A 24,010-nucleotide genomic window follows, 5' to 3' on the forward strand; every position below is an offset into this window, starting at 1 on the left:
GTTAGGTACTATAAAACTCCCCTCCCCATGCCTCATTTCCTCTTTCAAGCTGCGACAAAAAAACAGAATAAAAGGCAGAAAACATAATGGGGAAGAAACGAAGTCCTAGATACGATGTCCACCTTCCGAGAACAGCTGTCAAACCAGATAACGTTGATGGACTGTAAACTGAAACGAGAGAAAAAACAGAATCGAACAGGTTGATTATCCAAAGAAATGTACTCTGAATAAACATGTAGGCACCCAATGTAGCAACCAAAGTCATCTTAACATGTAGATATCCCAACCCTACTATGAAAATCAGAGATAAGAAACAAGCGACAGGTAGCAGAGACAACAAGCAGAGTTGCATACGTACCTGATTAATCTAAACTATAACATTAAACAAGGGAGGGATAAGAATGGGCGGGAAATACTTGCCTCCTGTCATTAATAAAATGAAGATTATAGGTACACTAAAGCTAGCATAATCTACAATTTTATAACATGACAGGAGGCTTCGTATTTGCTGTTTTAACGCTCAGTAAACAAATCCAAGGCTGTTTGTGTCGCTGGTACCTATCCTCGGAGCTACCCGAGCAATCATAAATGGACTTACCAACAGCGATAGATGACAATACCTCGACCAATGGGGATGCCAGTTGATGAGGTATCCCAACAACGGAAAAAAGAGAAACATCCTCCGCTGATAGATCCAATGTACGTGGGGTCGCGACCTGTTACCTACCAGCTGGTCCATGAGCTGATAAACTGACCTATTAGCCATTATCCTGCAGTTATAAAATGTTGAAGGTCATTTATGGACTCAGGGCCGTGATAAGACACTGCCACTATGTCTCAATTCTTGATGTATAAGATTGCTCCACCGATCGTGCCAGGGTCACCCGGCAATGTGGCCTTGCAGGCAGATCTTCAATCCCAAGGAATGCGTCTAAGTCCACCACCAAATCGCGATAGGACCGAGTAGACTCTTTCGTTCCCTCCTGGCCTACCCGGTGAGATGTCTCCTCCGAGAATAAATTTATAATGCAGGCAAGAATGTGGTCAAACTAGTCATATCCTAAGTGATTCCAATATTCCAAGTGAACTGTGTAATCCTGGACGCGGTAGAGGAAAGACTCCACCTCAGGGTTCCGAACTGAACTTGTGTGGAGGGACGGTGGTCGACTATTCTGGGGGTAGCGAATCCCAGGAATATTCAAAGGGATGGGCAGCGCCAATCGGAGTGCAGATTTCCATCCAGATATGTCTTCGTCTAAGAGTGAAAGATGTCAGCTTAGGAGTCGGGGTGCACCAGGTACCCCCACAAAGTCTCATAGGTCTCCATGACAGTAGTTGAAAGTAGGTTAGCGTGAATCCAGAACAAAACGGCTCCCGTGAGGGATAAATAGAGTATAAATGGAGGACCCCCCTCTCTGAACCCTGTGAACCAGGTATGCGTTCCGAGGAGATGGGGCAGTCCCGCCATCTTATCCCAAGATCGTAATGACCGGGGAACTCAATACAACTGGGGATACCGGTCTTACCATGAGATCCATGTGAACGGTTTACCTTCAGAACGGGTAATAGGCCTTCCTTAATCATGTTACTCGAGCAAGGCAGAGCCCGTTTGCTCCATGAAGGTTCCCGTATCTCCTGCCACCTAAATATGGGAGAAACTGTCTGAGCAGTTGTTCACAATGGTCTGGATATCCAAAAACAGAATGCAATCCTCTGCTTTTTATGGTGCAGAATATACCCAAACCTGCACTCACATAATACCTGAGTTCCATCCAATAGCCGTACCATCTCCAGGAATGTGTATAAATAAGTGGGAGTCACCCCTCGTTATACCTCTGTGAGAATATCCCTCCATTACAGGAGATAGACTAGAGGGATCCAGTCTAAATATGGATATCTTGCATGACCAGGCAGTCCTCTATATCGAAATCGGTAGCACGGACGTCAGATCTACTTGAATGCAGGAGGGACGCCCTCCATGTAGTCATCGATGTCTTGCACAGGTACAAGTCTGTGTGATGAACAAATGGTTGGCACCGTAGAGCGTCGAGTGTATGAGAGAGCCGCGCTCTCTACTAATGTGATCAAATATCGTGCTAACGTCCGGCTGATAGCCTGAGCGGGCCGCACCCGTAAATAACCAAACAGTAGAGTCTGCATCCGTGACCGTTCCTCTCTATGAGAATGTTTCCTCCAAACATGACCCCTGTATCCAGCTCAGTCTCTGGCTGAGGTTGAGGGAGGGCTGCGCCCTCTAATAACAAATCAGTGTCCGGTTCCGTATCTGAGAGGGGTTCGCTCTCTGTTCCAGAAGATAAAATATTCTCGGATCGAAGTGATGGAGGGCCGCACCCTCCTGTGATCCAAGCTAGAGTCCCTAGAGACTCAGGGTGACCAACTATAGGGTACATCAAATACGAGTATCAGCATAAGGCTGAGGGTAATCTACGGGAAAACGATGGAAAACTATCAACTGACCCTCCGGATCCCGTGCGCGCGCGGGGGGTCCAGGCGGACCGTTGGTAGTCTGAGGAAAGCTGGAGACGTTCTCCGCAATCCACGAGCGCCCGGGAGGTCGGAGGAGGTCAAGTCAGGCCTCTCGACGACCCGAGCGAAAGGAAAAGGAAGTCACGAAAACGAAAAAAGACAACAATAACGTAGATACGAGTAAAAACGCAAATTCTATCTCAGCTAGAAGGCAAATAGCAGGCTGGAAGGTAAGACAAGTAAGCCCCACTGAACAGGGCCAGGAGCTAACCTTACGCAGGAATAACTACCGATAGCTATATGGATACCGGGAGGCAGATACGGAGTTAGTTGATAAAGACAAGGAAAACACCGCGTTCTCCTGTAGGTGTCTGAGTACCGGTCCTTGCCTGTGCAAAGTTCTCCTTGGAGATGTGCCGTCGCCGGTCTGGCGTAAACCGCGGATGTGTGTCCGGGGTCTTCATAAGAAACCTTGCCCTTCAGGCCTGAGGTTTAGGGCCTTCACCCTTCCTACCATATCCAGATGGCCGTATATTGGTGTCCTCTTGGATAGTATGGCAATGGTGCTTGTCTGGACACCTGCCTATTTCCATGTCACTGGTGGGCACTGGCTTCTCCTCAGTGATATTCCCCCAGGCCTGCGGCCAAAAGGGGTTCGGCACCAATAGAGCAGGCCCAGCAGGCCAAACTAATGGACACAGAATAGTAGGCCATTCAAATAGGCACCGACATAGTAGGCCAATAAATGGGGCACAGACATAGCAGGCCGTTCTTATGGGCACAGACATAGCAGGCCGTTCTTATGGGCACAGACATAGCAGGCCAATCCTGGGTTGCATATCATTATTATATGAATATATGTTATTTATATAGCGCCATCCAATTCCGCAGCGCTTTACCATGGGTCTTGAATGAGTAATAGGGACCTCTGAGCTTGGGCAGAGTTCCCCAAAAAATTGTAGATCCTCAGAGCACCCTGTGACATAGGGTCCCCAGACATCAACCCTTTTAGACAGCGTAACGCCGTGTGAATAACCTGCACCGGGACTGGTAGTCCCCAAATGCCCAGCAGGCAAATAGTGGTTTTCCAGTTGTATTGGACATAAGCCGAAGTTGTTCCAGTGGTAATAGTGTCCATAAAATCAAGATATACTGACCGACATCCTCCTTAAACTGTGAAAAGGTATGCACATGTACATACAGATCTGTGAGAATTCTCCTCATAATTATAGATCATCATACCACCTGAAGGGTATTGTACCCATGGTCTATCTCTGGAGTAGGGCTAAACCATAGCCAATACAATGAGTCTCCCTACATAACCTTATAGAATATGAGCGTTGACTGGTCTCCCATACCAGTTGAACCAGGGCCAGGTATGTTGGCTTAAAATATCTGTCATGGACAGTGAAATCATACCAGAGGAGACTCACCTGGGACTCCATAGCTGGGCCAGACAAAATCTATACTGTGAAACACATACACCTTAGAGCCAACTAGCAGTCTGGTTCTGAACAGAGCCTGCGCACTGAGATTCGTATATACATGAAACTCCCAGATTGAGATATATACTGCCAGTAAACTCCCAGGAATCCGTGATATATACTGCCATAAAGCACACAGAATAAGTGATACATAGTGCCATAAAGCACACAGAATCTTATATATAGTGCCATAAGCACACAGAATAAGTGATACATAGTGCCATAAAGCACACAGAATCTTATATATAGTGCCATAAGCACACAGAATCAGTGATACATAGTGCCATAAGCACACAGAATCAGTGATACATAGTGCCATAAAGCACACAGAATCTTATATATAGTGCCATAAGCACACAGAATCAGTGATACATAGTGCCATAATGCACACAGAATCTGTGAGATATACCCTGTCATTAAAACTCACAGAAATCTGTGATATAAGCATGGTCATAGAAGCTCAGGGTTTGAGATAGAGACTGTCTTAAAAACCTCGCTGTGACATATACACGGTTTGGGAACTCAGTAATCCGATATCAAATTTGTCAAAACACTCACACAGCAAGTTGTGAGATCTGCACTGTCCTACCAACTACAGAAAACTGTGATAAGGGTCATATCTGTAGGTAAAACTACAGAAATACGTTGAGATCCGCCGGGGAATCCCAGCAGGGCAACAAACGCCGAGATCCGACCGTGGAAGGAGGAGGGGCCGCAAGCAGGCGCCCTTTCTCCAGCCGGTCGGATCCACGTGGCTGAAAGAAACCCGGCCGCGGCGAGGCGGCCACGTGTGTGAGCAGACCCGGTCGCGGGGTGCTCGCGTCAAACCGCGAGAAACCCCGGGCGCCGGCAGGCTCACACCAGAGCTCGGTGAGTCAGAGGAGGCAGCCAGGTGGCTAGGCTCCTGACACCCCGAGCGGAGCGCCCGCAGCCCCACAGGGGGGAACTAATAGAACGGCGCCAGGGAGTGGGGTGGGAGGGGGGGAACAAACCGTTAGGCATCCCCAGGGACCCTCAAATAGCGCTACCAGACGCAAACATCCCCAAGAACAGGGGAAGCAGGAGTGAAAAACGGGTAGAATCCCGAGATAAAAAAACAAAATAAAACAAAATACAATACACAACTAATAAATAAATAATATGAAGAAAAATCTAATGGATGAACAAATACCATAGACCTAAAATATAGATGGGAAATATAAAAATGATATCAAATAATGTAAATATAATAAATACAACATATAATAATATAATAAGCAAGTAGTTAAATAAATAGTCTGAAGCAAACTATAATAGACAGAACTAAAAACCAGAAACATAAAATACAATAATAAATATAATATATAAACAAAAAATATAATTCTAAATAAGTCGAACTAAATCCCAAAGCCCCCAAATAATATTAGTAGGAGGCAGTGGTACTCTGACCTGTACTGTCTGCAGAGCAGTAAAGAAAGAGGAAATGAGGCATGGGGAGGGGAGTTTTATAGTACGTAACTTTTTTCTGATTGGTTATTTTTCTGTGCTGCTGTGGAGTTCTAGTAAAGAGAGACTTAAGCAAATACGAAGCCTCCTGTCATGTTATAAAATTGGGTTAACCCTAGCTGGACCTGGCACCCAGACCACTTCATTAAGCTGAAGTGGTCTGGGTGCCTAGAGTGGTCCTTTAACATGGTTTCCATTACCTTCCCCACTACTGAAGTAAGGCTTACTTGCCTATAGTTGCCCGACTCCTCCCTGCTACCTTTCTTGTAAATGGGCACAACATTTGCTAACTTCCAATCTTCTGGGACTACTCCTGTTAACAATGATTAGTTAAATAGATCTGTTAATGGTTTTGCTAGTACACCACTAAGCTCTTTTAATAGCTTTGGGTGTATTCCATCAGGTCCCATTGACTTTTTTGTCCTTGCTTTTGACAGTTGAAATAGAACCTCTTCCTCTGTAAACTTGCATGTAACAGATGACTCATTTGTCCTTTTACCTTACCGAGGCCCCTTTCCTACATTTTCATCTGTAACTACTGAACAAAAATATTAATTGACTGTACTATTTTCTCTTCTGTGGTTGATTTCGAAGCTCTTATAACACGCTTAGCCTCTTTCTGCCTAATCTTATAGATCTGTCTATCTTCCTCACTCTGGTTTTTTTTTTTTTTATAATTACGAAATGCTAACTTTTTTGTTTTTTACTATTTTGGTTACATCTGGGGAGTACCACAGTGGTTTCTTGAATTTGTTGTTTTTACTGACAAGCCTAATGCAATTTTGCAATTGCCTTCAGCAGTACATCTTTAAAATAATCCCATTTCTATTGGACTCCATTTAAATTGCTCCAGTCTGATGATGACTCCTTTACACACATTCTAATTTTAGAAAAGTCTGTTTTTCTAAAAGTCTAAAACTTTTGTTTTTGTGTGGTGTGACTCAGGCTCTGTTCTTACATTAAACCACACTTACTGATGATCACTGGATCCTAAACTTTCACCTACAGTAATATCTGATACCAAATCTCCATTTGTTAACACTAAATCTAGCATGGCCTCTTTACGAGTTTGTCTCTAAATCAAGTCATTGAGGAGCAATCCCAGTAAAGAGTTTAGAATATGTGTGCTCCTGGCACAAGCAGCTATTTTGGGTTTTCAGTTCTCATCAGGAAGATTAAAGTCACCCATGATGATAACTTCCCCCTTTATCCTCAACTAGATTATCTAACTCTTCTATTTGTCCTGGGGGTCTATAAATCACACCTACACGAGTTACTGTGTGATTACAAAATTCTAACGTAACCCAAACTGACTCTATGTTCACCTCACTAACTTTTATTTGGCTAGATTTTATGCTATCCTTCACATACAGGGACTCCCCTCCTCCTTTTGTGCCTTACCTGTCTTTTCTATATAAAGAGTACCCTGGTATTGCTATGTCCCAGTCACTCATTATACCATATCTCAGTAACTAAATCTACATTATCAGTTGCCATTATTGCCAAGTTCATGGATCTTATTCCCTAAACTGCGAACATTTGTAGACATGACTCTAAGATTATCATTGTTTTACACACTTGCTACAGGCACCTTCTGTCCTGTTTTGGGGGGAAATTGGATTGATGTTTTATCACCCTTTTGCCCACCTCTTAGTTTAAATACATCCTAGCAAAACTTCTGAACTGCTCACTGTGAACATTTGTTCTCTTTTGAGAAAGATGCAAACCATCTTTTTTTGTACAGTTTATTTCCATTCCAAACAGAGCTACCATGAGAAATGAAGCCAAATCCTTGCTCCCGACACCATTCACAAAGCCACAAGTTAAAGTCCCTAACACGCATCCGCCTGTTGTTCTTAGTGTTATGCACAGGCAGAACTTCAGAGAATGACGCTGTGGAAGCAACCTGCTGTATATCATTGGCAAAAACACAAACCACTTCCTTTACCTCTGAAACCTCATTGCAAGTCAAGTAATTTGTCCCTAGCTCGCTTAAAAATATTACAAATACGTCTCCTGTCTCTGTGAGCAGTAGCTCCGGGAAGACCTCTCACAAGACCACTATTGTCCAGCTCCCCACCTCTTATGATAGAATTCCCCAACAACAACTGCTTTCTATTAGTCCTCACCATAGTCTCAGTGCCTGAGCCTGTCTTCACAACACCACTCAGTGCCTGAGCTTGTATCCACAAAACCACTACCCTTGGTGCCTGAGCCTGTCTCCACAACACCACTACACTCAGTACCTGAGCTTGTATCCACAAAACCACTACCCTCAGTGCCTGAGCCTGTCTCAACAACACCACTACACTCAGTACCTGAGCCTGTCTCCATAACACCGCTACACTTGGTGCCTGAGCCTGTCTCCATAACACATACACTCTGAGAGTGCTAAAAATGAATTATGTAGACCCACAGACTGTGCAATATGCCTTTAATCCACAACTCTAAGTCTACCAGATCCTACAGTCTGCCATTCCTAGTACGTCTCTGAGGCAGTGGCTTTGCAACAGTTCCAGCCTGAGTTTGTTTGCTAGATCATTTACAAATCTCAGACTTCAAAAATACAATCTCCTGCTGCAATATATAGAACTGTCTACAGATTAGACAGCATCCAAATCTCCAAAAAGTGGAACGTGAAACAAATGCATAACAACTATTACACTGAACCAAGTCTGCCATTGTAATGAAGTAAATCATTTAAATCAGACAAAATCTTAACTTTGTTTTTTTTGTCCTCCTGTATACCTCAGATTACCTCCAGTATCTCCAAGCACACACTTTGAAGCAGCAACTAAGCTATATTAGCCAAGCTAAAGACCACAACCCTTATATAACTCCTAAAATCACCACCCACTAGGAATGATTAACACCTGGGTAGGCCTATGCTTATTTGCAAACAATAGCTAATTAACCAACAATCAATAGCAAACACCTAGCTAATCAAATGCTTTACCAATTACCAACAGGAAATCAAACCTTCTGCAATCAGTAACCTTTTCCTAAAGATGAATCTTGGCTGTAACCGTAAAAAAAATAAAATTCTGTAAAACTCTCCAGAATATCTCCAATCACACACTTTAAAGTAGCAACCAAGCTACATCTTGTCCTGCGGCTCCATGGAAGCTGCCCCCCTTAGATTTCTGGGTTCTCACGGGAAACAAAGAAACGGCAAGACACTCCCTGCCTCTGCTCTGCCTTGATACAACATGCTCGTGTATCATTTATGGAAATGCAAGTATAATTTACGGTGTGCTGGTGTTTACTTTTGCACCCCCCTTTCTTTCTTGTTTGTACTATTTGTTATTTTAGTGTCTTTTGAGTGGCTAGAGACACTAGGCGTAGTTGCATTTGCATTTTAACTAGCGCTAATCCTCCCGTATCTCATTGTATTTAGGATTTATTGTTTCGCTAATTCTACCTACCTAATTGCCCAAGATCCTCCCAGTCGTGTATATCATATGTTCGATATTACCATGCTCAAAGAGTATGTGGAGTGTCCAGAAGCAGTGGCTGACATCTGTAACCCTCGTACAGGAGATCATGAAGACAAGGCTATTTCCGACCTCCTAGCAGAAAGTCTGTTATCTGTTTTGATCAGGGAAACCTTGCCAGGGGGATATTCCACAGTCTTTAAGGGAGCCAGGTCCATTGTAGGAGCCGGGTAATAGATCATTCTTGGAATCCGTATGTGGGGACAAAAAAGATAATGGTGCAAGAAATCCTATACAAAATGGTGTATTTTAAAATGTCGGGTCTAATGTAGTCCTACTCATGTGTGGTAGAGCTAAAAGATAGATATCAAAAATGTTTACTCACATTTACTTGAGCAGACAGACTGCTCAATGAATCAGGAGTAAGTGGCATCCCCACCTTGGATTTCTTTGGAGTAATACTCTTCTGGAATAATAATCTGGGTACCAGGCAGTTATGTAATAAAATAAATAAAATTGTAGCAAAAAGCAGGGGGGGGAAGTAAAATGGCACAATCAAATAGCTTAAAAGTAGCCAAAATACCTTTATTATAACACAATACTGAAATTTATCCACAACACGTTTCACCTTTTGGGCTTTCTCAAGTGGAGATCAACTACAACCAGCGCCTGTGAAGGTTGCAGGTATTGTTCACTGGCCAGTTCCCCAGACCAAGAAACAGGTGCTTGCATTTTTGGGAACAGCTGGGTATTATAGAAAATGTGTCCCTTCATACAGCTCCCTGGCCAATCCTATAACCGACCTATCCCATTCTGTGACGTGGACACAAGACTGTCCGCAAGACTGTCAACAGGCATTGGCCAACAGCCAATCAAAGACTCCTTTTACAAACTGATGCTTCCATGTTTGGCATTGGGTCTGTTCTTAGCCAAATAGACCTTTTGAGGTGAAGAATATCCAGATAACTGCCACCACAGGTCAGGTTGGTTGTCCACTATTTTCTTGTCTGCCATGGCAGGTCTGGCCCATATTCTATGCCGATATTTCAGTACACAATCCACAACTTGGTTCTGCTTCTCAACCAGTTGTACCACTGTCCCGGGTACAATGTGATGAATTGTCTCAGAGGTCTCATTGCACAGTCTGCACCTTGGGTTTTGTCACCAGTTGGAGTTTGTAATGTGAGCCACATCCACAATTTGCCAGTGGTATACCCCATGTAGAGGTTTGTCTTGCCATTGAACCTCCTCCTTCTCTGCATCCTCTAGCTGTTGTTGTCTCAGGCATTCCATTAACAGTTCATGATAGGGAGCTATCTTTGTGATGTATTTGTGATTTTTTTTTTTTTTTTTAATGATGAATCCTCCTTTCATAGTGAATAGAGTTCAGATCTTGACATCAATGGTGACAAGCTTTTCTCTCTGCCAGGTTATTAATTGAGCAGGGTACCTGATGACTGGTAAGTCCTATGTTTTGATGGCTTGTATCTTGTTCTTGCCATTTAGCTGGGACTTCAGGACCTGTCTGACTCTCTGGAGGTACTTGGATGTTGCTGTCCCCCTTGCCTCTTTCTCATGGTTGCCATGTGTTTGTGGTACCCCCAGGTACTTGTAGCTGTTCTCTAGATCTTCTATTTAATCTTCTTGTACTTGAACTCCTTCTGTCCTGATCATCTTCCCTCTTTTTGCTGTCATCCATCCACTGTCACGTATTCATCCGCTTATAAAAATGTGGTTAATGGAATTAACCACACAGGAAAAGTTGTGCTGAGCAGCAACCAAATCCACAGAAGGGTTAATGCTGAGCAGCAATTATGCAAATGGGGACCTGGTAACTGCCTTTGGGGTCAAAGGCTGGTTACAGCCTATCAGATCTAGAGGAGGGGTATTTTGGCCCAATTCTCATCCTGCTCAGTGCCCTGTCGTGGTTTCCCTTGTGGTTGTCCGAGAGCGCGTTCCTGATTCAAGTTTCTTCTGGTTTTTGACTTTAGCTTTGATTTTGACTTCCCTGTATTCTGTATCCCTGACTTCTGGCTTTCTCTTATCGTTGTCTCTTTCTGTATCCTCTGACCTCGGCAAGTATCCTGACTATTCTTTGGAACGTTAAGTCCGGCCATTCTAAGGCCCGGTAATACATTACCTATTAGTCATCTGTGTGACACAATTCTACGTGCTGGATCAACTAGTAATCCTGACACCCACAGGTATCTAGTCCAAAAGAAACTCCGATGTTCATGCTGTATATCCTAGTTAGGGGGGTCAGTGAGTCCTGCTCACATTTGGCATATGGCTTGATGTCGTCCATGTAGAGTAGGTGGCGAATGCTCCCCTGGCCGCCGTTCGTATAGATGGACGGCAGCCAGGGGGAGCATTCGTGTCCCGAACGGAGATGCTTCACTTGCCTGGTTTCACCCTGGGACCCCACGAACGGAGGCAGTTACCCTTCGGGGGCGGGGTCCCTGAGATTGGTGGGGGCAATGTTAAGGGGACAATGGCAGTTTGGCGGGCTTTCTGTGGCTGGGAGTCAGAGAGGCGGGAAGCTTTCCCATGCTTGGACTCCCAGGTACAGAGGCTCATAGGATGAAGACCCCCTGGCCACTGGAGGTGGGAAACCCTGAGGATAAGTAGCGGAAACAAGGGACAAAGGGAGTGGGGTTCCGGTTCCATTATAAGACGGGGCGGGGGAGGACACTGGAAGGAGACATTGTCTCCATGTGTGTTCCACCCCTTGCATGGGGAAAAGTATAAAGCCGCATGTGGCCAATAAAGTGGTTGTTGTACCCCTGGAACTGTATGTTGTCCAGTTACTGGGGAAATGGGGTTTCTTCCTTCATTTAGAGTGAGGTAACCAACCGGGTTACCAAGGGCCCGCTACACTGTACAAGCATAAATAGGTAATGGGAAAAAAAATTATTTCCTTCCTAGTATGGACTTCTGTATGATAGCCCATGAGGCCAATATACAGAAGTCATTCCCAATGGAAGAAGGTAGGATCACTGGTAATACAATGCTCCCATCCTCCATGCCTTTCCTCCCAGCTTCTTCAGTTCTATTTCTGCCTATAGGGAGGAAGAATGGAATGCTCAAACTATCTTGAGAAGAATTTTGAAAAACCTGAAGATGACAGGTGTTTATTTAGTGATACATTACCCTCACTCCACTTTTGATATGTATTTTCTATGGCTTGCGACAAACTTCTTAGCCAAGGACTAATAGCCATTGTTGGCAAAGGCTTGGATTAAAACAATGGCTAGAGAAGCGGGGCTTAACCGCGGGTCGGAGCGGGCGCCATTACTCGCGGCTCCCTCTAAATTCAGGGGCAGACCGACCTTGGCACAACACACGGAGCCGGTTTCCTGCAACCTGTAGTGGCAGAAAAGGGGGCTTGTGGCCTACCACCTTCCGCCGGGCCTTGGCCTCGAGGAGTGGCAGAACCTGTTCCAGATCCTGGATGTAAGAGCAAAGACCGCTACAACCACAACGCCGGTGTAGCTACCCGAAATGGGGAGATCACAAAGATCTCCGCCGGGGTCGCCAGGTGACTCCAGAGACCAGGCCTCCCGGGGATGCACTCCTTAATTACTTCCCTTCCGGTTTCACACTTTTGTTGCAAGTTGCCTACGTTCCAATTGGTGTGAACACTCCAAGGGTGCACTGGGAAAGGCCCCTGTTTGAGAACCAAACTGGGTGGGAAGCAATCCACGAATGCTCCTTGTAGTAGGATGAACGTTATAATACCCCTTTTCCTTCCCTTTGTTCGGCTGCCTGTACCCCCTGTTGGTTTACCGAACCTCCATCTGTGTGGTCCCTGGGTTTGCATCATATAACAACCAACCACCACTGGCTGTTAACCTCAAATTGCTTGTTGAATAAAGTGTTTCCCCTGTGTGGCTGCCGTTCGTAATACCGAATGCATGTGTGTAAACAAACGGTGGCCATTTTGTCTCTCGAACGTGGGCAGCAGTAAATGGTAGTCAACGACCTGGAACTAATTTTGGCTACTCCTTGAACACCCGGTAAACTGATACCGCTGCCCATTCAACTTCCCAAACTAGTTGGAGAATGGCGTTCAGGAGACCTAAACTACCGAACAGGGGGAACATTCTTATGCCAGCAGCCAGGTTGAGCTTTCATCGGCATTCGTGCAAGAACTCCCGAAAGAAGACCGATCGAAGCCTAAATTTCCATGGAGATGTTTTGGGGGCTTCACCTCGTGGCCGACTGGTCAAAACTTCACTCGACTGACGTTCCTAAACCACCGAACGGATCTGAGTGATATATTTTGCCAAAGTGGGCGCTCAGATCCCAGCTATTTACTGAAGTAACTTTTGTGGGGTTCTGAAATATTAAAATGTGTTTTATGCGGTCTATAAATATTGTAGATTTTCTGTACCTGAGAGAGAACTTAATCAAAGAGTTGTTCTTACTCCATTATATCCCAGGCACAGAGGAGGAGTCTGTGAACTGTTTACTTGTCCCCACTCAGGTCCACCAGGGGATAACCCCTGGAATATGAGTTAACAGACCCCCTGCATGGGGAGATGCATAAAAGCCAGCTGTGGCTGAATAAAAACCAGTTGACTCCTAGAACTGTGTGTCGTCCAGTTACTTGGAGGATTTTGTCTTGTATATTGGATTTCTTTCTCAGCTACAAGGATTAAACAACGGAAATATTTATGCTGAATATTGGAGCTCCGCTACACTCCTCCCAGATGGCGTTCATCTAACGAATGGGCCACCACCCAGGGTCGGCATGCGCCGAGGCTTCCCTTGCGGTTTGTGGTTTTCACACCTCTATACGAGATGTGAACGTTCTAAGACAACATTCTAAATAAGGTTTCTTGGTGGTCCCCGTTCAGGAGATGAACGGGGAGCAGGTAAAACACACGAATACAACACCGTATTGGGGAAAACACGGGGAATATCTCCTAGCAATTCACGAAGAGGCAGTAGTCCCGCCACATACAGGGACTGTATTGATTTGTTTCTGAAAAGATACATTTTGTTATAGATTTTACTCAGTTCTTCCAGCTTTGCAGACTACTTTGGTCGTATATAAATATTTTATCCAGCTGCTTCTTTATTAACATTGGTAAGCCAGACCTTTTCACTTAGTCTTGGTTGTATATTTTGTTTTCCCAAAACATTATTTTTTTTTTTTGTAACTTTCTTTACTTTTATGGTGCGTTATTTATATACAAGCTTGGTTAGACATTTCATAGGAATATCGATTACAACATACATAGATGTAGGTGTGACAGGAACCTGTAGTTAATTGCAAGATGGGAATTCCACTGGGTGATTAGGCTCAGCTGCAGAAGTGATTAATTGGGACACATTTGTAGAATAATAGAACTTAGACTGCACTAACATTCATGCCCTATACTGACAGACTGATAATAGTGAGGCTTACTGCTCAGGATGAGCAACATACTCTTTTTAAACATGCACATGATGGGCATGCACTTGTAACTGCTCCTATATTACAAATTGCTAAAGACCATGTAGCAAACATGAGAGACCCCCCGCCCTTGTATCTTTTGTTCCCATGAGCCGTGACCGGTGTTCCTGGGGAGGTCCCCGCGACATGCCCAGCGCTGACGGACCACTCTCCAGGGTGTAGGGCTGCGATGAGAAGATCTCCTCTCCAGTAGGCTCAGGCAAGGGATGGAGAGAACCATTTGCAGGTGTCGGGTCTGCGGTGAAATATTGCCGGCAGCCTCCACTTCCAAACTGAGACACAGTGATGCAATGTAGGGTCTGAACAGAGCCCAGGCGATGCTGTGAGTCTGTATAAGAGAGCTCCTCCACCGGCTGGGTGAGGGATCAGATCCCACAGGGCTGCTGCGGTGGCCATCTTGAAACCTCTGCACTGGAGCTCTGGCTGCATTCCCCATTGATGTCCGCTGCAATGCCTTCCAGTGGGGACTGGGTTATCCCCCACCGGTACAAAGAGGAGGGGGGGGGACGGGACCAGCGAGATGGAGTTTCAGGAGCCAATGCACAGCGATCGAGCGTGAGAGCAGCTGTCCACTGTGCTCCCGGTCCAATAGGCTGCAGGTCTCCAGTCCTTGCTCTGGGGCTTCATAGCACCTGTCCCAGGGAATATTAGCAGCCCAGCTTTGTAATCATGATATACGTTCAGTCTGGTTGAGCTTTTCTCTACTTAATAGTTGAATAAAGGCCAGCTACAAAGAGCTTCTCTTAACTTTCTTTACGTCGCTAATATAAAGTGGCCAATAGGACTAGGTGGGTGTACCTTCTCTACAGGTTGTAATCTATACTTTGGTCAATAGATGGCATTGTAACACCACAAGAAATTCTCATGAATTCCAACTACCACTTTGTATAAGGGATTAATTGAATTTTGTGACATTTGTTTGAAGTCCTTAGTCTTAGCTTTATGGATATCTTTCCATCAAATATCTGTCAGTCTTCAAAGAGACTTTCTTAGACTGAGGATCTGATTTTTGGGCCATAAAGTATGATTTTGACTGTATTTGTTTTAACTTTCTAATACAATGGAACATTGAAGCAATCCATTATTTAAAAAGTAAAATTAATTACTCTACGTTTTCTTAGTTGCACTGTCTCATTGTGTGAAACTATGTGTATTACTTTGTAATGTGACAGCATGTGAGATATAGATATATATATATATATATATATATGTCTTTTTGACATTTAGCTAATAGTTTCTTAATAACACATTTTCTTCATTGGGTATCTATCCATGAATATTCAATATTATTAACATAGGTACTATTTATATATGATTAAACATAATTATAGTTGGTCTATATGGATATATGTATATATCTAGGTTTTTTCAACCTCCCTTGTTGCATAGAAGTTCTTGTAGAGAAACCTCATCTCTGTTCAATGTTTACCTTATCTGCATTCCTTTGGTAAGGGTTTGAATAGAGTTAGAGAGAAACAAAAATCTGTCTGTCTTTGCATTTTGTTACAAAATTGAGTCACATCTGCTAAGTGGTGACTTACAGTACACATTTTTAATTACTATCTTGCACAAAATGTTTGCCAGAATACCTGGCAATCTATATACAGTTATACAACCGTATGTTTTACTAATTCCAGATTCTGTATAAATCTAGTCTTCTTTTTTTAGGAAAATCCATTCAAATTCTGAAAATTTCAAAAAATGCCAATTTGAGGAAAATCTGGAAAAACACAGACATCCTGTGCAAAAAGCACACAAACGAACCCGGGTGAGAATGGAGGACTGCATATTTAAGATTTGAAGAAGAAGAAATTAATGGTTATTGCAAGTTAGCAGGAAACATCCCTAGAAGGCAGAGCACAAAGTATGTGTTATATGGACGCTTTAGGCACTATAACCATTTCATCTCATTAAATTGCTTATAGGGACTGGAGCCCCCTAGTGTAACCACTGGCACCACTATTTACCGCAATAAGGTCTTAAACATAGACTTTGGCAGGGCTGACCATACAGATATCTTTAGCAAAAATATTATATAGTTGGTAAGAGTTTCTCTTTTTTAAATATATAAATAATTGTAATACAATTAAAAATAGGGAATTGAAAGCAATCATTTTTTGCCTTGTATTTAAAATATTTTATTGAATATAAAAGAATCTAAATATAAAAACCTAATAATCCATTAATATAATATAAAGCAGAGTATATAGAATTAATATATATATGTATATATATATATATATATATAATATATGCTTGCAATATAAAGTATAACATACCCTTCCTGATTGTTCAGGTAATCTGTCTCCGAGTCGCTCAGTCTTGTCTAGCATTGATCAATCAGGCATACATATAGTTTAGCATTTCTAGTTACTACAGGTAAAAAAAAAATGGTTAATTTGTGTAAAGTAAAAGAAAAATATTCAGTCTATTGTCATGACCTAGACATCTTAACTATTATTTGGATCAAAACTTAAGGTTGATGTAGGCAAGGCCTTGACCTTTCACATTAATCCAGGACAATATGGTGTATTTAATGTCTCTTATCCAGATGTTTAGACTTTAAGAAACTTGCTATAACTTAGCAGTGTAATGTCTATTGTACCTGCAATTACGGATCATAACCGTATTGTTCCACCATTCAGTATTAAACCATTTTTCAGCAGTTTAATACTGAATTAAGGTTTCTGACTTACCATAGCCATGGCTTCACTGGAGATTACATACTTCCTTCTACAAATCCATACCAGCAATGGGCTCTGTGATGAGGTGAAAGCATTAAGCTGACATTCTCATCCAGTCACTGTTGACTATTGCTGCTCAGTCTAACACTTCCTCGTTAGCCTGAGAGCACAGAGAGGATGGGTTGCTGACCACTCTCATTTAACATTAAAAATAGTTTAATATTTAATTGAAGGATGGTGCCTGGGGACTCCAGACACTATAATCACGTCATGTGATGAAGCAATTACAGTGTCCCTTTAACAAGTTTTGGAAAGACAGCAGGAAGGGGAACTCAGTCAAACGTGTAGTTGCAACTCTCCTATAGGAGATGTACAACTTATGGATTATACCACAATATGTTTTCATAATGGACTTGTAATTATCTGCTTGTGTTGATTTTAAACTTTTCTTAATAGGTTCAGGAGATCGAAGAAGGTCTAGTGGCCTCTCAGTCCATCGCAGAGTTTGGAGTCATGTCTAAGCGGATTAAAATGGGTGATGAACGGTACGTACACTTCAGAGCACACAATTGTTCTTGTTTTTTACATTTACCATAATATTTAATGGCTTGAAAATATTGTCAATAAAATGAGCCTTATTGCAGATACTCTGTCCCCTTTCTAAAATTAAAATTTACAGCGCAAAAGACTCCACGTTATGAATATTATTTTTGGTATTTATATACCACCAGCTTATTCTGCAGCGATTTAAAATATTATAAAAGGGAGAAATTTAAAAATAAATTAGATTACAAAATGTTACAAGAACAATAGTTTGAGGACCATGCTTGAACTTACACTCAACTCCTGTAGAATGTAACGAATCATCTGTACTCCGACCGAGTAACTTCCATTGATGGACGCTTCCTAGCTTGCGCCGAGGACCACAAGCATCGCACTGGACACCACAACCACCGCAGACTCCACAACCACCGTAGCTTAGCTGGAGTCTCACCATCTTCCTTCCACCCTGGATCAGCTTCTGTCCTCCAGGACCGTGTGGAAAAGACCTCTCCTCCAAGAGTGTGTATCAGGACCAGCTCTTAAAAGAGCTAAGTGATTAGAGCTCAAGGGAGTATTCAACGTATAGCAATCCCCAGTGTGATTATAGCAGTTCCCCTCCAATCACGAGACAAGACTACGTGTTGAGGGTCAAACAGGAACAGAATGAACTGAGGGTTTATTGTCTCTTTTATACAAGTTTTCCCACAAGGTTCCCACCCACGTGGACCTTGTGGTACACAGGACACAAAGTTACAAAGCCAATCAAAGCACTCTTGTACAGTTAGGCACTCCCAGATAATGTACACAAACCCTCCCCTCTGCCTGTGATACAATTACCAAACACAATGTACTAACTCAATTACCCATACGCAGAAAACACACATTTTTCAGAAAACAACCCAAAACACCACATATTCCCACAAATTATACATCCCTGGATAGCCCTGACCATGCAACATATCCAAAAATCACCCAGATCAGAGCAGGGGTTCAAAAGATTTGTGGAAGTCACATATGAACGACCGCAAGCATGGCTTTTCTTCCCAAATCAGTTCCACAGCCGGTCTATCTTCTCCAGTAACAGGAAATATCTCTAATTCCAAAAACTGTTACAAAAACCACATAAAAATTCATAACTCTTATAAGACAATGTTTAACCCCTTAAGGACACATGACATGTGTGACATGTCATGATTCCCTTTTATTCCAAAAGTTTGGTCCTTAAGGGGTTAACCTATATGTCTAATATATCCCCAGATAGCTTGGATCTGAGCGCTCAATATGTCTGAAAAGCGCTCAGATCTCACGAATACAGTTGGATCGCCATGGGGTTAAACAATAGCAAGAGCTGATGAGAGATTGAGGAGGGACAAAGCAGCCAGTTTCAACTGGTCTGGCAGTGTCCCTGGGACAACGCCCTGCTGGAGAACAATGGACAGGAAAAAGGGGGAGGGGAAAAGGCACATTTTCCCATGGATTCAAAGGGGCAGAAAAAGTGTTTTGAAATCCAATAAGTCACAGGAGCCATAATCACAGGGCAAAAGGCTAGCCATTAGTCCTCTCCAAGGAGTGGCAAAGGGCACTTCGTCACAATGGGGTATAAAAACACAATAAGAAGGGCATCAAGGGGACTAGCAACCAAACAACAAAGTGGGAAAGTAGCAGAACAGAAAGGTGAGAGTGCGGCCCTTTAAGAGAGAGCAAGAGACAGAATTGTGAAATAGAAGTTACTCTGGGCATGAACTTCCTAAATGATGGAAGACTCGACATACCTACAAATCAGTGAAGAAATGTAACAGCACTACAGTTGTTTAGAGGTTTATAGGTACGGGTTCGTGTTTTGATTTGACATCTATAGGATACAGAAAGTCAAGGAGTGAGGTGTGAGAAGAGCGACAGGAGAGAAAAATCAGCCTGGTGGCAGCATTCATTACAGATTGTAGCTGGACAGTACAGCTTCTGGGGAGACCAACCAGGAGAGAATTACAGTCAATGCGAGAAATTGCTCGTGCATGAACTTAGCAGCATTTTGGGTAAGTGTCAGGATTACTAGTTGATCCAACACGTAGAACTTTGTCAGGACTGATAGGTAACATCTTAACGGGCCTTAGGATGGCCGGACTTAACGTACCAGAGAATAGTCAGAATACTTGCCGAGGTCAGGGACACAACGAAAGAGACACAACAATGAGGGAAAGCCAAAAGTCAAGGATACCAGAATACAGGGAAGTCAAACCGGCCTTTGACCCCTGAACATGCATGTGCATCCTTTGCATCACATACACGTCGATGTTGTCCATGCTGTGGGCGGACATGGGGCTACTAGTTGTAGATTCACAGCGGCCGGCGTCCATCAACGTGCTGCAGGGGTCAGGCATATTGACGCATGGCCGCTGAAAGACACTACCGCGCTTGTTGGCAAGGCAATCCCCATCAATGTCGCAAGGTGAGGATGAATCTTACATAACCCCCCACCTGAAGACCGCCCGGTGGGCAGGCAGGACCAGGCTTGAGAGCAAATTTGGCGTGGAAAGAGCGAATCTTGCGGTTAGCATGAATGTCAGAAGCTGGAACCCAAGAATGCTCGGCAGGTCCATAACCCCTCCAATCAACCAAATACTGCAAGGAACCATGAGAAAATCTGGAATCGATTATGGAAGAGACCTCAAGTGACAAACTGCCATTTGCCACTGGGCATTGGAGAGGACTGATTGCTAGCCTCCTGCCCTGCTACTATGGCCCTGGGATGTAGAACTGTATTTGGGCATAATGGATTTGTGGTTCCGATTCAGAGTCCAGTAAAGGGAGTACACAGGTACCCCACGAATATAACACCAGAAGCATCCTAAAAAAAAGGGGTGACTTTTTTAGGGAATCCGTATATGGAGGACAATACGACATCCCAAATACGGAGTCGGGGCAGACCCCCCCCCAGAGGTTCAGAAGGAAACGGTATTAGCTAATACATCTATAGCAAACCAGATTATTAACCTTTCCTCATATACACCCACAGATACAGAACTACAGCTACTACAACGTGGTCTATCCTTCGTTCCAGTCTCTAAATTTGATAAGTTTAACTGGACGAAGGATATACACCTCTTTGCGAGGAAACTGGCCCTACATAAATTTCATCGCATTCGCGATGAAAAAAGAGCTACAAATTTGGGCCTCCAAGCCTCGGACATTGGCCTCTTAGATACGCTTGTTGATTTACTCTCCTGTAATGATAGGTCAACAAATCCGCAACCTCCCTTTACCCAACTAAAGAGAGCTTATTAACCCCCACACCTGGCTGAATTCAAGTATATTGACTTATTTGTTGAGCTGACATGTGGGGAAATAGACAAAATTAACTACGAATACCTTCCTTTTCAACCTGGTAGTAATATCACCTCACAGGAACAGACATCCCTTAACCCCTTAAGGACACATGACATGTGTGACATGTCATGATTCCCTTTTATTCCAGAAGTTTGGTCCTTAAGGGGTTAAACATCTGCAAACCCTGGCTGAAGTGATTTTCAAACCGTCGGATAAGGGGGGTAATACGGTCATTTTGAATAAACCGGACTATGTATCGATGGTACATAGCCTGATTCAAGACCAAGATACATCTGAAATACTCCCCTGTGACCCTACTAAGAAATACCTAGCGGAACTTAAAAGTATCCTTGAGACAGCCCTGACATCATCTTTAATTTCTAAAGATGAATTTAATTTCATATTGACAAAAAACCCCATAACAGCAACATTTTATGCCCTTCCAAAAGTGCACAAACAAAAACCTGAATTGAGCAGGAGATTTAACTCAGAACGCAAGTCTATATGTAGACCATATTCTTCGCAAATTGGTTTTTGAACTTCCATCGTATTTGAGAGACACAAAACACACTTTGAATATTATTGAGGACACTAAAGTTACAGGGGATGCCGTTTTGTGTATCCTTGACGTTGAGAGCCTATATAGCTCTATACCACACTCAGTGAGTTTAAAACACATTCAGGCCTTCTTGGATGAACAATCTGGAGCCTCCCCCCTACACAACCGTCTGGTGCATGATCTAATGCAGTTCATCTTGACCCATAATTTTTTAATTTTCCAAGGAAAATATTACCACCAACTAAGGGGAACGGCTATGGGGACGGCTTGTGCCCCCTCGTATGCCAATCTCCACCTAGGTTGGTGGGAGAGAACTATGGTGTTCAGCACCAATATGCAGAAATACACTAGACACATTAAACTTTGGAAGAGATATATCGATGATGTCCTGTTAATCTGGACTGATACCATTGATCTCTTCCACAAATTTGTGACGACTTTAAATATGAATGACATCAATTTGAAGTTGACAAGCAAAGTGGGAGGCAAAAAAATAAATTTTTTGGACATTACCATTATGTTAACAGAAGATGGGTATCTTAAATCAACACTATTCCGTAAACCAACAGCGACAAACAACCTACTCAATTGGGAGAGCTACCATCCTTCACCTCTTAAAAAAGGCATACCGATAGGGCAATATCTACGCCTTCGACGTAATTGCTCTACTCTTATCTACTCTTCGAAGTCAGTTTAAACAGAAAGGTTACCCAAATAGATGCATTAAGTATGCATACAAACGTGCACTACTTGCAGATCGTAAGGATCTACTATCAGAGGATAGTAATCTCAAATCACCACAAGATCTGATCAGATGCATAGGGAATTATGATGCTGACTGGAATAAAATTCTTAAGATCATGGATAGATTTTGGCCTCTTTTGCATCAGGATCCTCATATACATAAAGTGATCACTTCTCATGCATCAGTGACCGCAAGAAGGGGACTCAATCTTAAGGATGTACTAGTCCCCAGTCACCTAAAGAATACTCCTCAGAATCCCACTTGGTTGAAGTCCCCAGTTGTAGGCACTTACCAGTGTGGCAGATGCAAAGCGTGTCACTTCATACGTCGTCCATCGAAAACCTTTCCAGACTCCTCTTATTCCCAGGAGTTTAATGTGAAAACCTTTTTTAACTGCCAATCGAAAGGTCTAGTCTATTTACTTACCTGTTCTTGTAAAAAACTTTGTTGGTAAAACTTCTCGGATGTTCAAATTAAGAATAAGAGAACACGTGAATTCAGTGAACCCCAGGAAACTGATTGAAACACCAGTCTCGAAACATCTTAAACTACATCATAGAGGGTCCCTGGACAGGATCAGGTTTAGTGGCATAGAAAGAGTCACACTCGGACCAAGGGGTGGAGATCTTGACAAAAAACTCTTACAAAGAGAGCGTTTTTGGATCTATAAACTTAAGACGCTTTCACCCCTTGGTCTATATGAGGGTTTCTCATATATGTCCTTTATTTCAGATTGAGACATTTAATTTCATATACTGAGTTATCCATTAATCTATCTCTTTATCTGTAAATATGTAGATATGCATGATACATCCACTATTATGTTTATATAGCACCACTAGGTTTATTACTACTATTATGATGGTGTTTTTTTGCTTATTTCGCCATTATTTATTATTATTATTTTTTATATTTTTTTCTTTAAGTAAGACTTTGATAGTATGTCTTGTACCTGGACTCTTAGCTGATTGTCCTTATAAGATGCGCACCCCTCTATTCATAATGTACAAGGGTTTACTATACCCTTTGACATCATTTAGGCTACTGAGCTGGCTGAGAGCTGTAGGGGTTACAATGCCTTAGACAGCAGCTGTCAGCCAGTTTTCAGTGGTTCTATAATCACAGCCGCATGGGGGGGCTAGTTATTTGCATACATCCTACCATTGAACGGTTCGCGATATATCCACGTGCGTTATAACCAATCACACAAGTCTGTATGAGAGCCGATTAGAGGCTCCGATATGGCGATCACGTGATATACCTATTTGGCACCGGCGTTCCACAATAATCGGATTTAAGTATGCAGCACACAATTCACCTGAAGGATTTTCCTTTCTACACCTCTGATTGGATACAGGTACATTCATCTTTTGGCGCCCACGATACTTAAGGGAGGCTAGGTTCATTATTCTGTTAGTCCCTGACGAAGGTGCAAGACCTAAGCACCGAAACGCGCGTTGGACGTTTTTTGTTTCTATTTCTTTGTCCTTACATGGACACTTGACACTATGGGTGTGGAGCACTTTGAAGATGCTCTAATTTTATACTATTGATTTTCCCTTTCCTATACTCTATCTGTCTAGTTAGTTTTACAGGGAGAGAGGCTTTATAAAGTTATTGTCAGTACATTTGTAACTGACCCCTCATTTCACTTATACCTCTCTCTTCCTGTTTTCTATCTAGTTCCCTACCTGTATTATCAGGACTCCTGGTGTACATATATATATATATATATATATATATATATATATATATCTTTTACCCAGGATCTCTAGCCCCTATCTTCTTCGATATTAGGATCTCT

General features: G+C 42.9%; 1 protein-coding gene across 2 annotated transcripts in view; it reads left to right on the plus strand.

Annotated features, from left to right (window-relative positions):
- Positions 1-24,010, plus strand: part of ARHGEF39 (Rho guanine nucleotide exchange factor 39) — a 132,166-nt gene that overhangs the window by 97,950 nt on the left and 10,206 nt on the right. The window contains exons 10-11 of one of the 2 annotated variants that reach the window (XM_063453512.1): positions 16,020-16,119; positions 17,492-17,580. In XM_063453512.1, the coding sequence (XP_063309582.1) occupies positions 16,020-16,119; positions 17,492-17,580 (189 nt within the window). The remainder of the gene's footprint in view (positions 1-16,019; positions 16,120-17,491; positions 17,581-24,010) is intronic. The other variant, XR_010090860.1, reaches the window with a different exon arrangement.

This window comes from Pelobates fuscus, chromosome 5 (genome assembly GCF_036172605.1).
Source record: "Pelobates fuscus isolate aPelFus1 chromosome 5, aPelFus1.pri, whole genome shotgun sequence".
Lineage (NCBI taxonomy): Eukaryota > Metazoa > Chordata > Amphibia > Anura > Pelobatidae > Pelobates > Pelobates fuscus.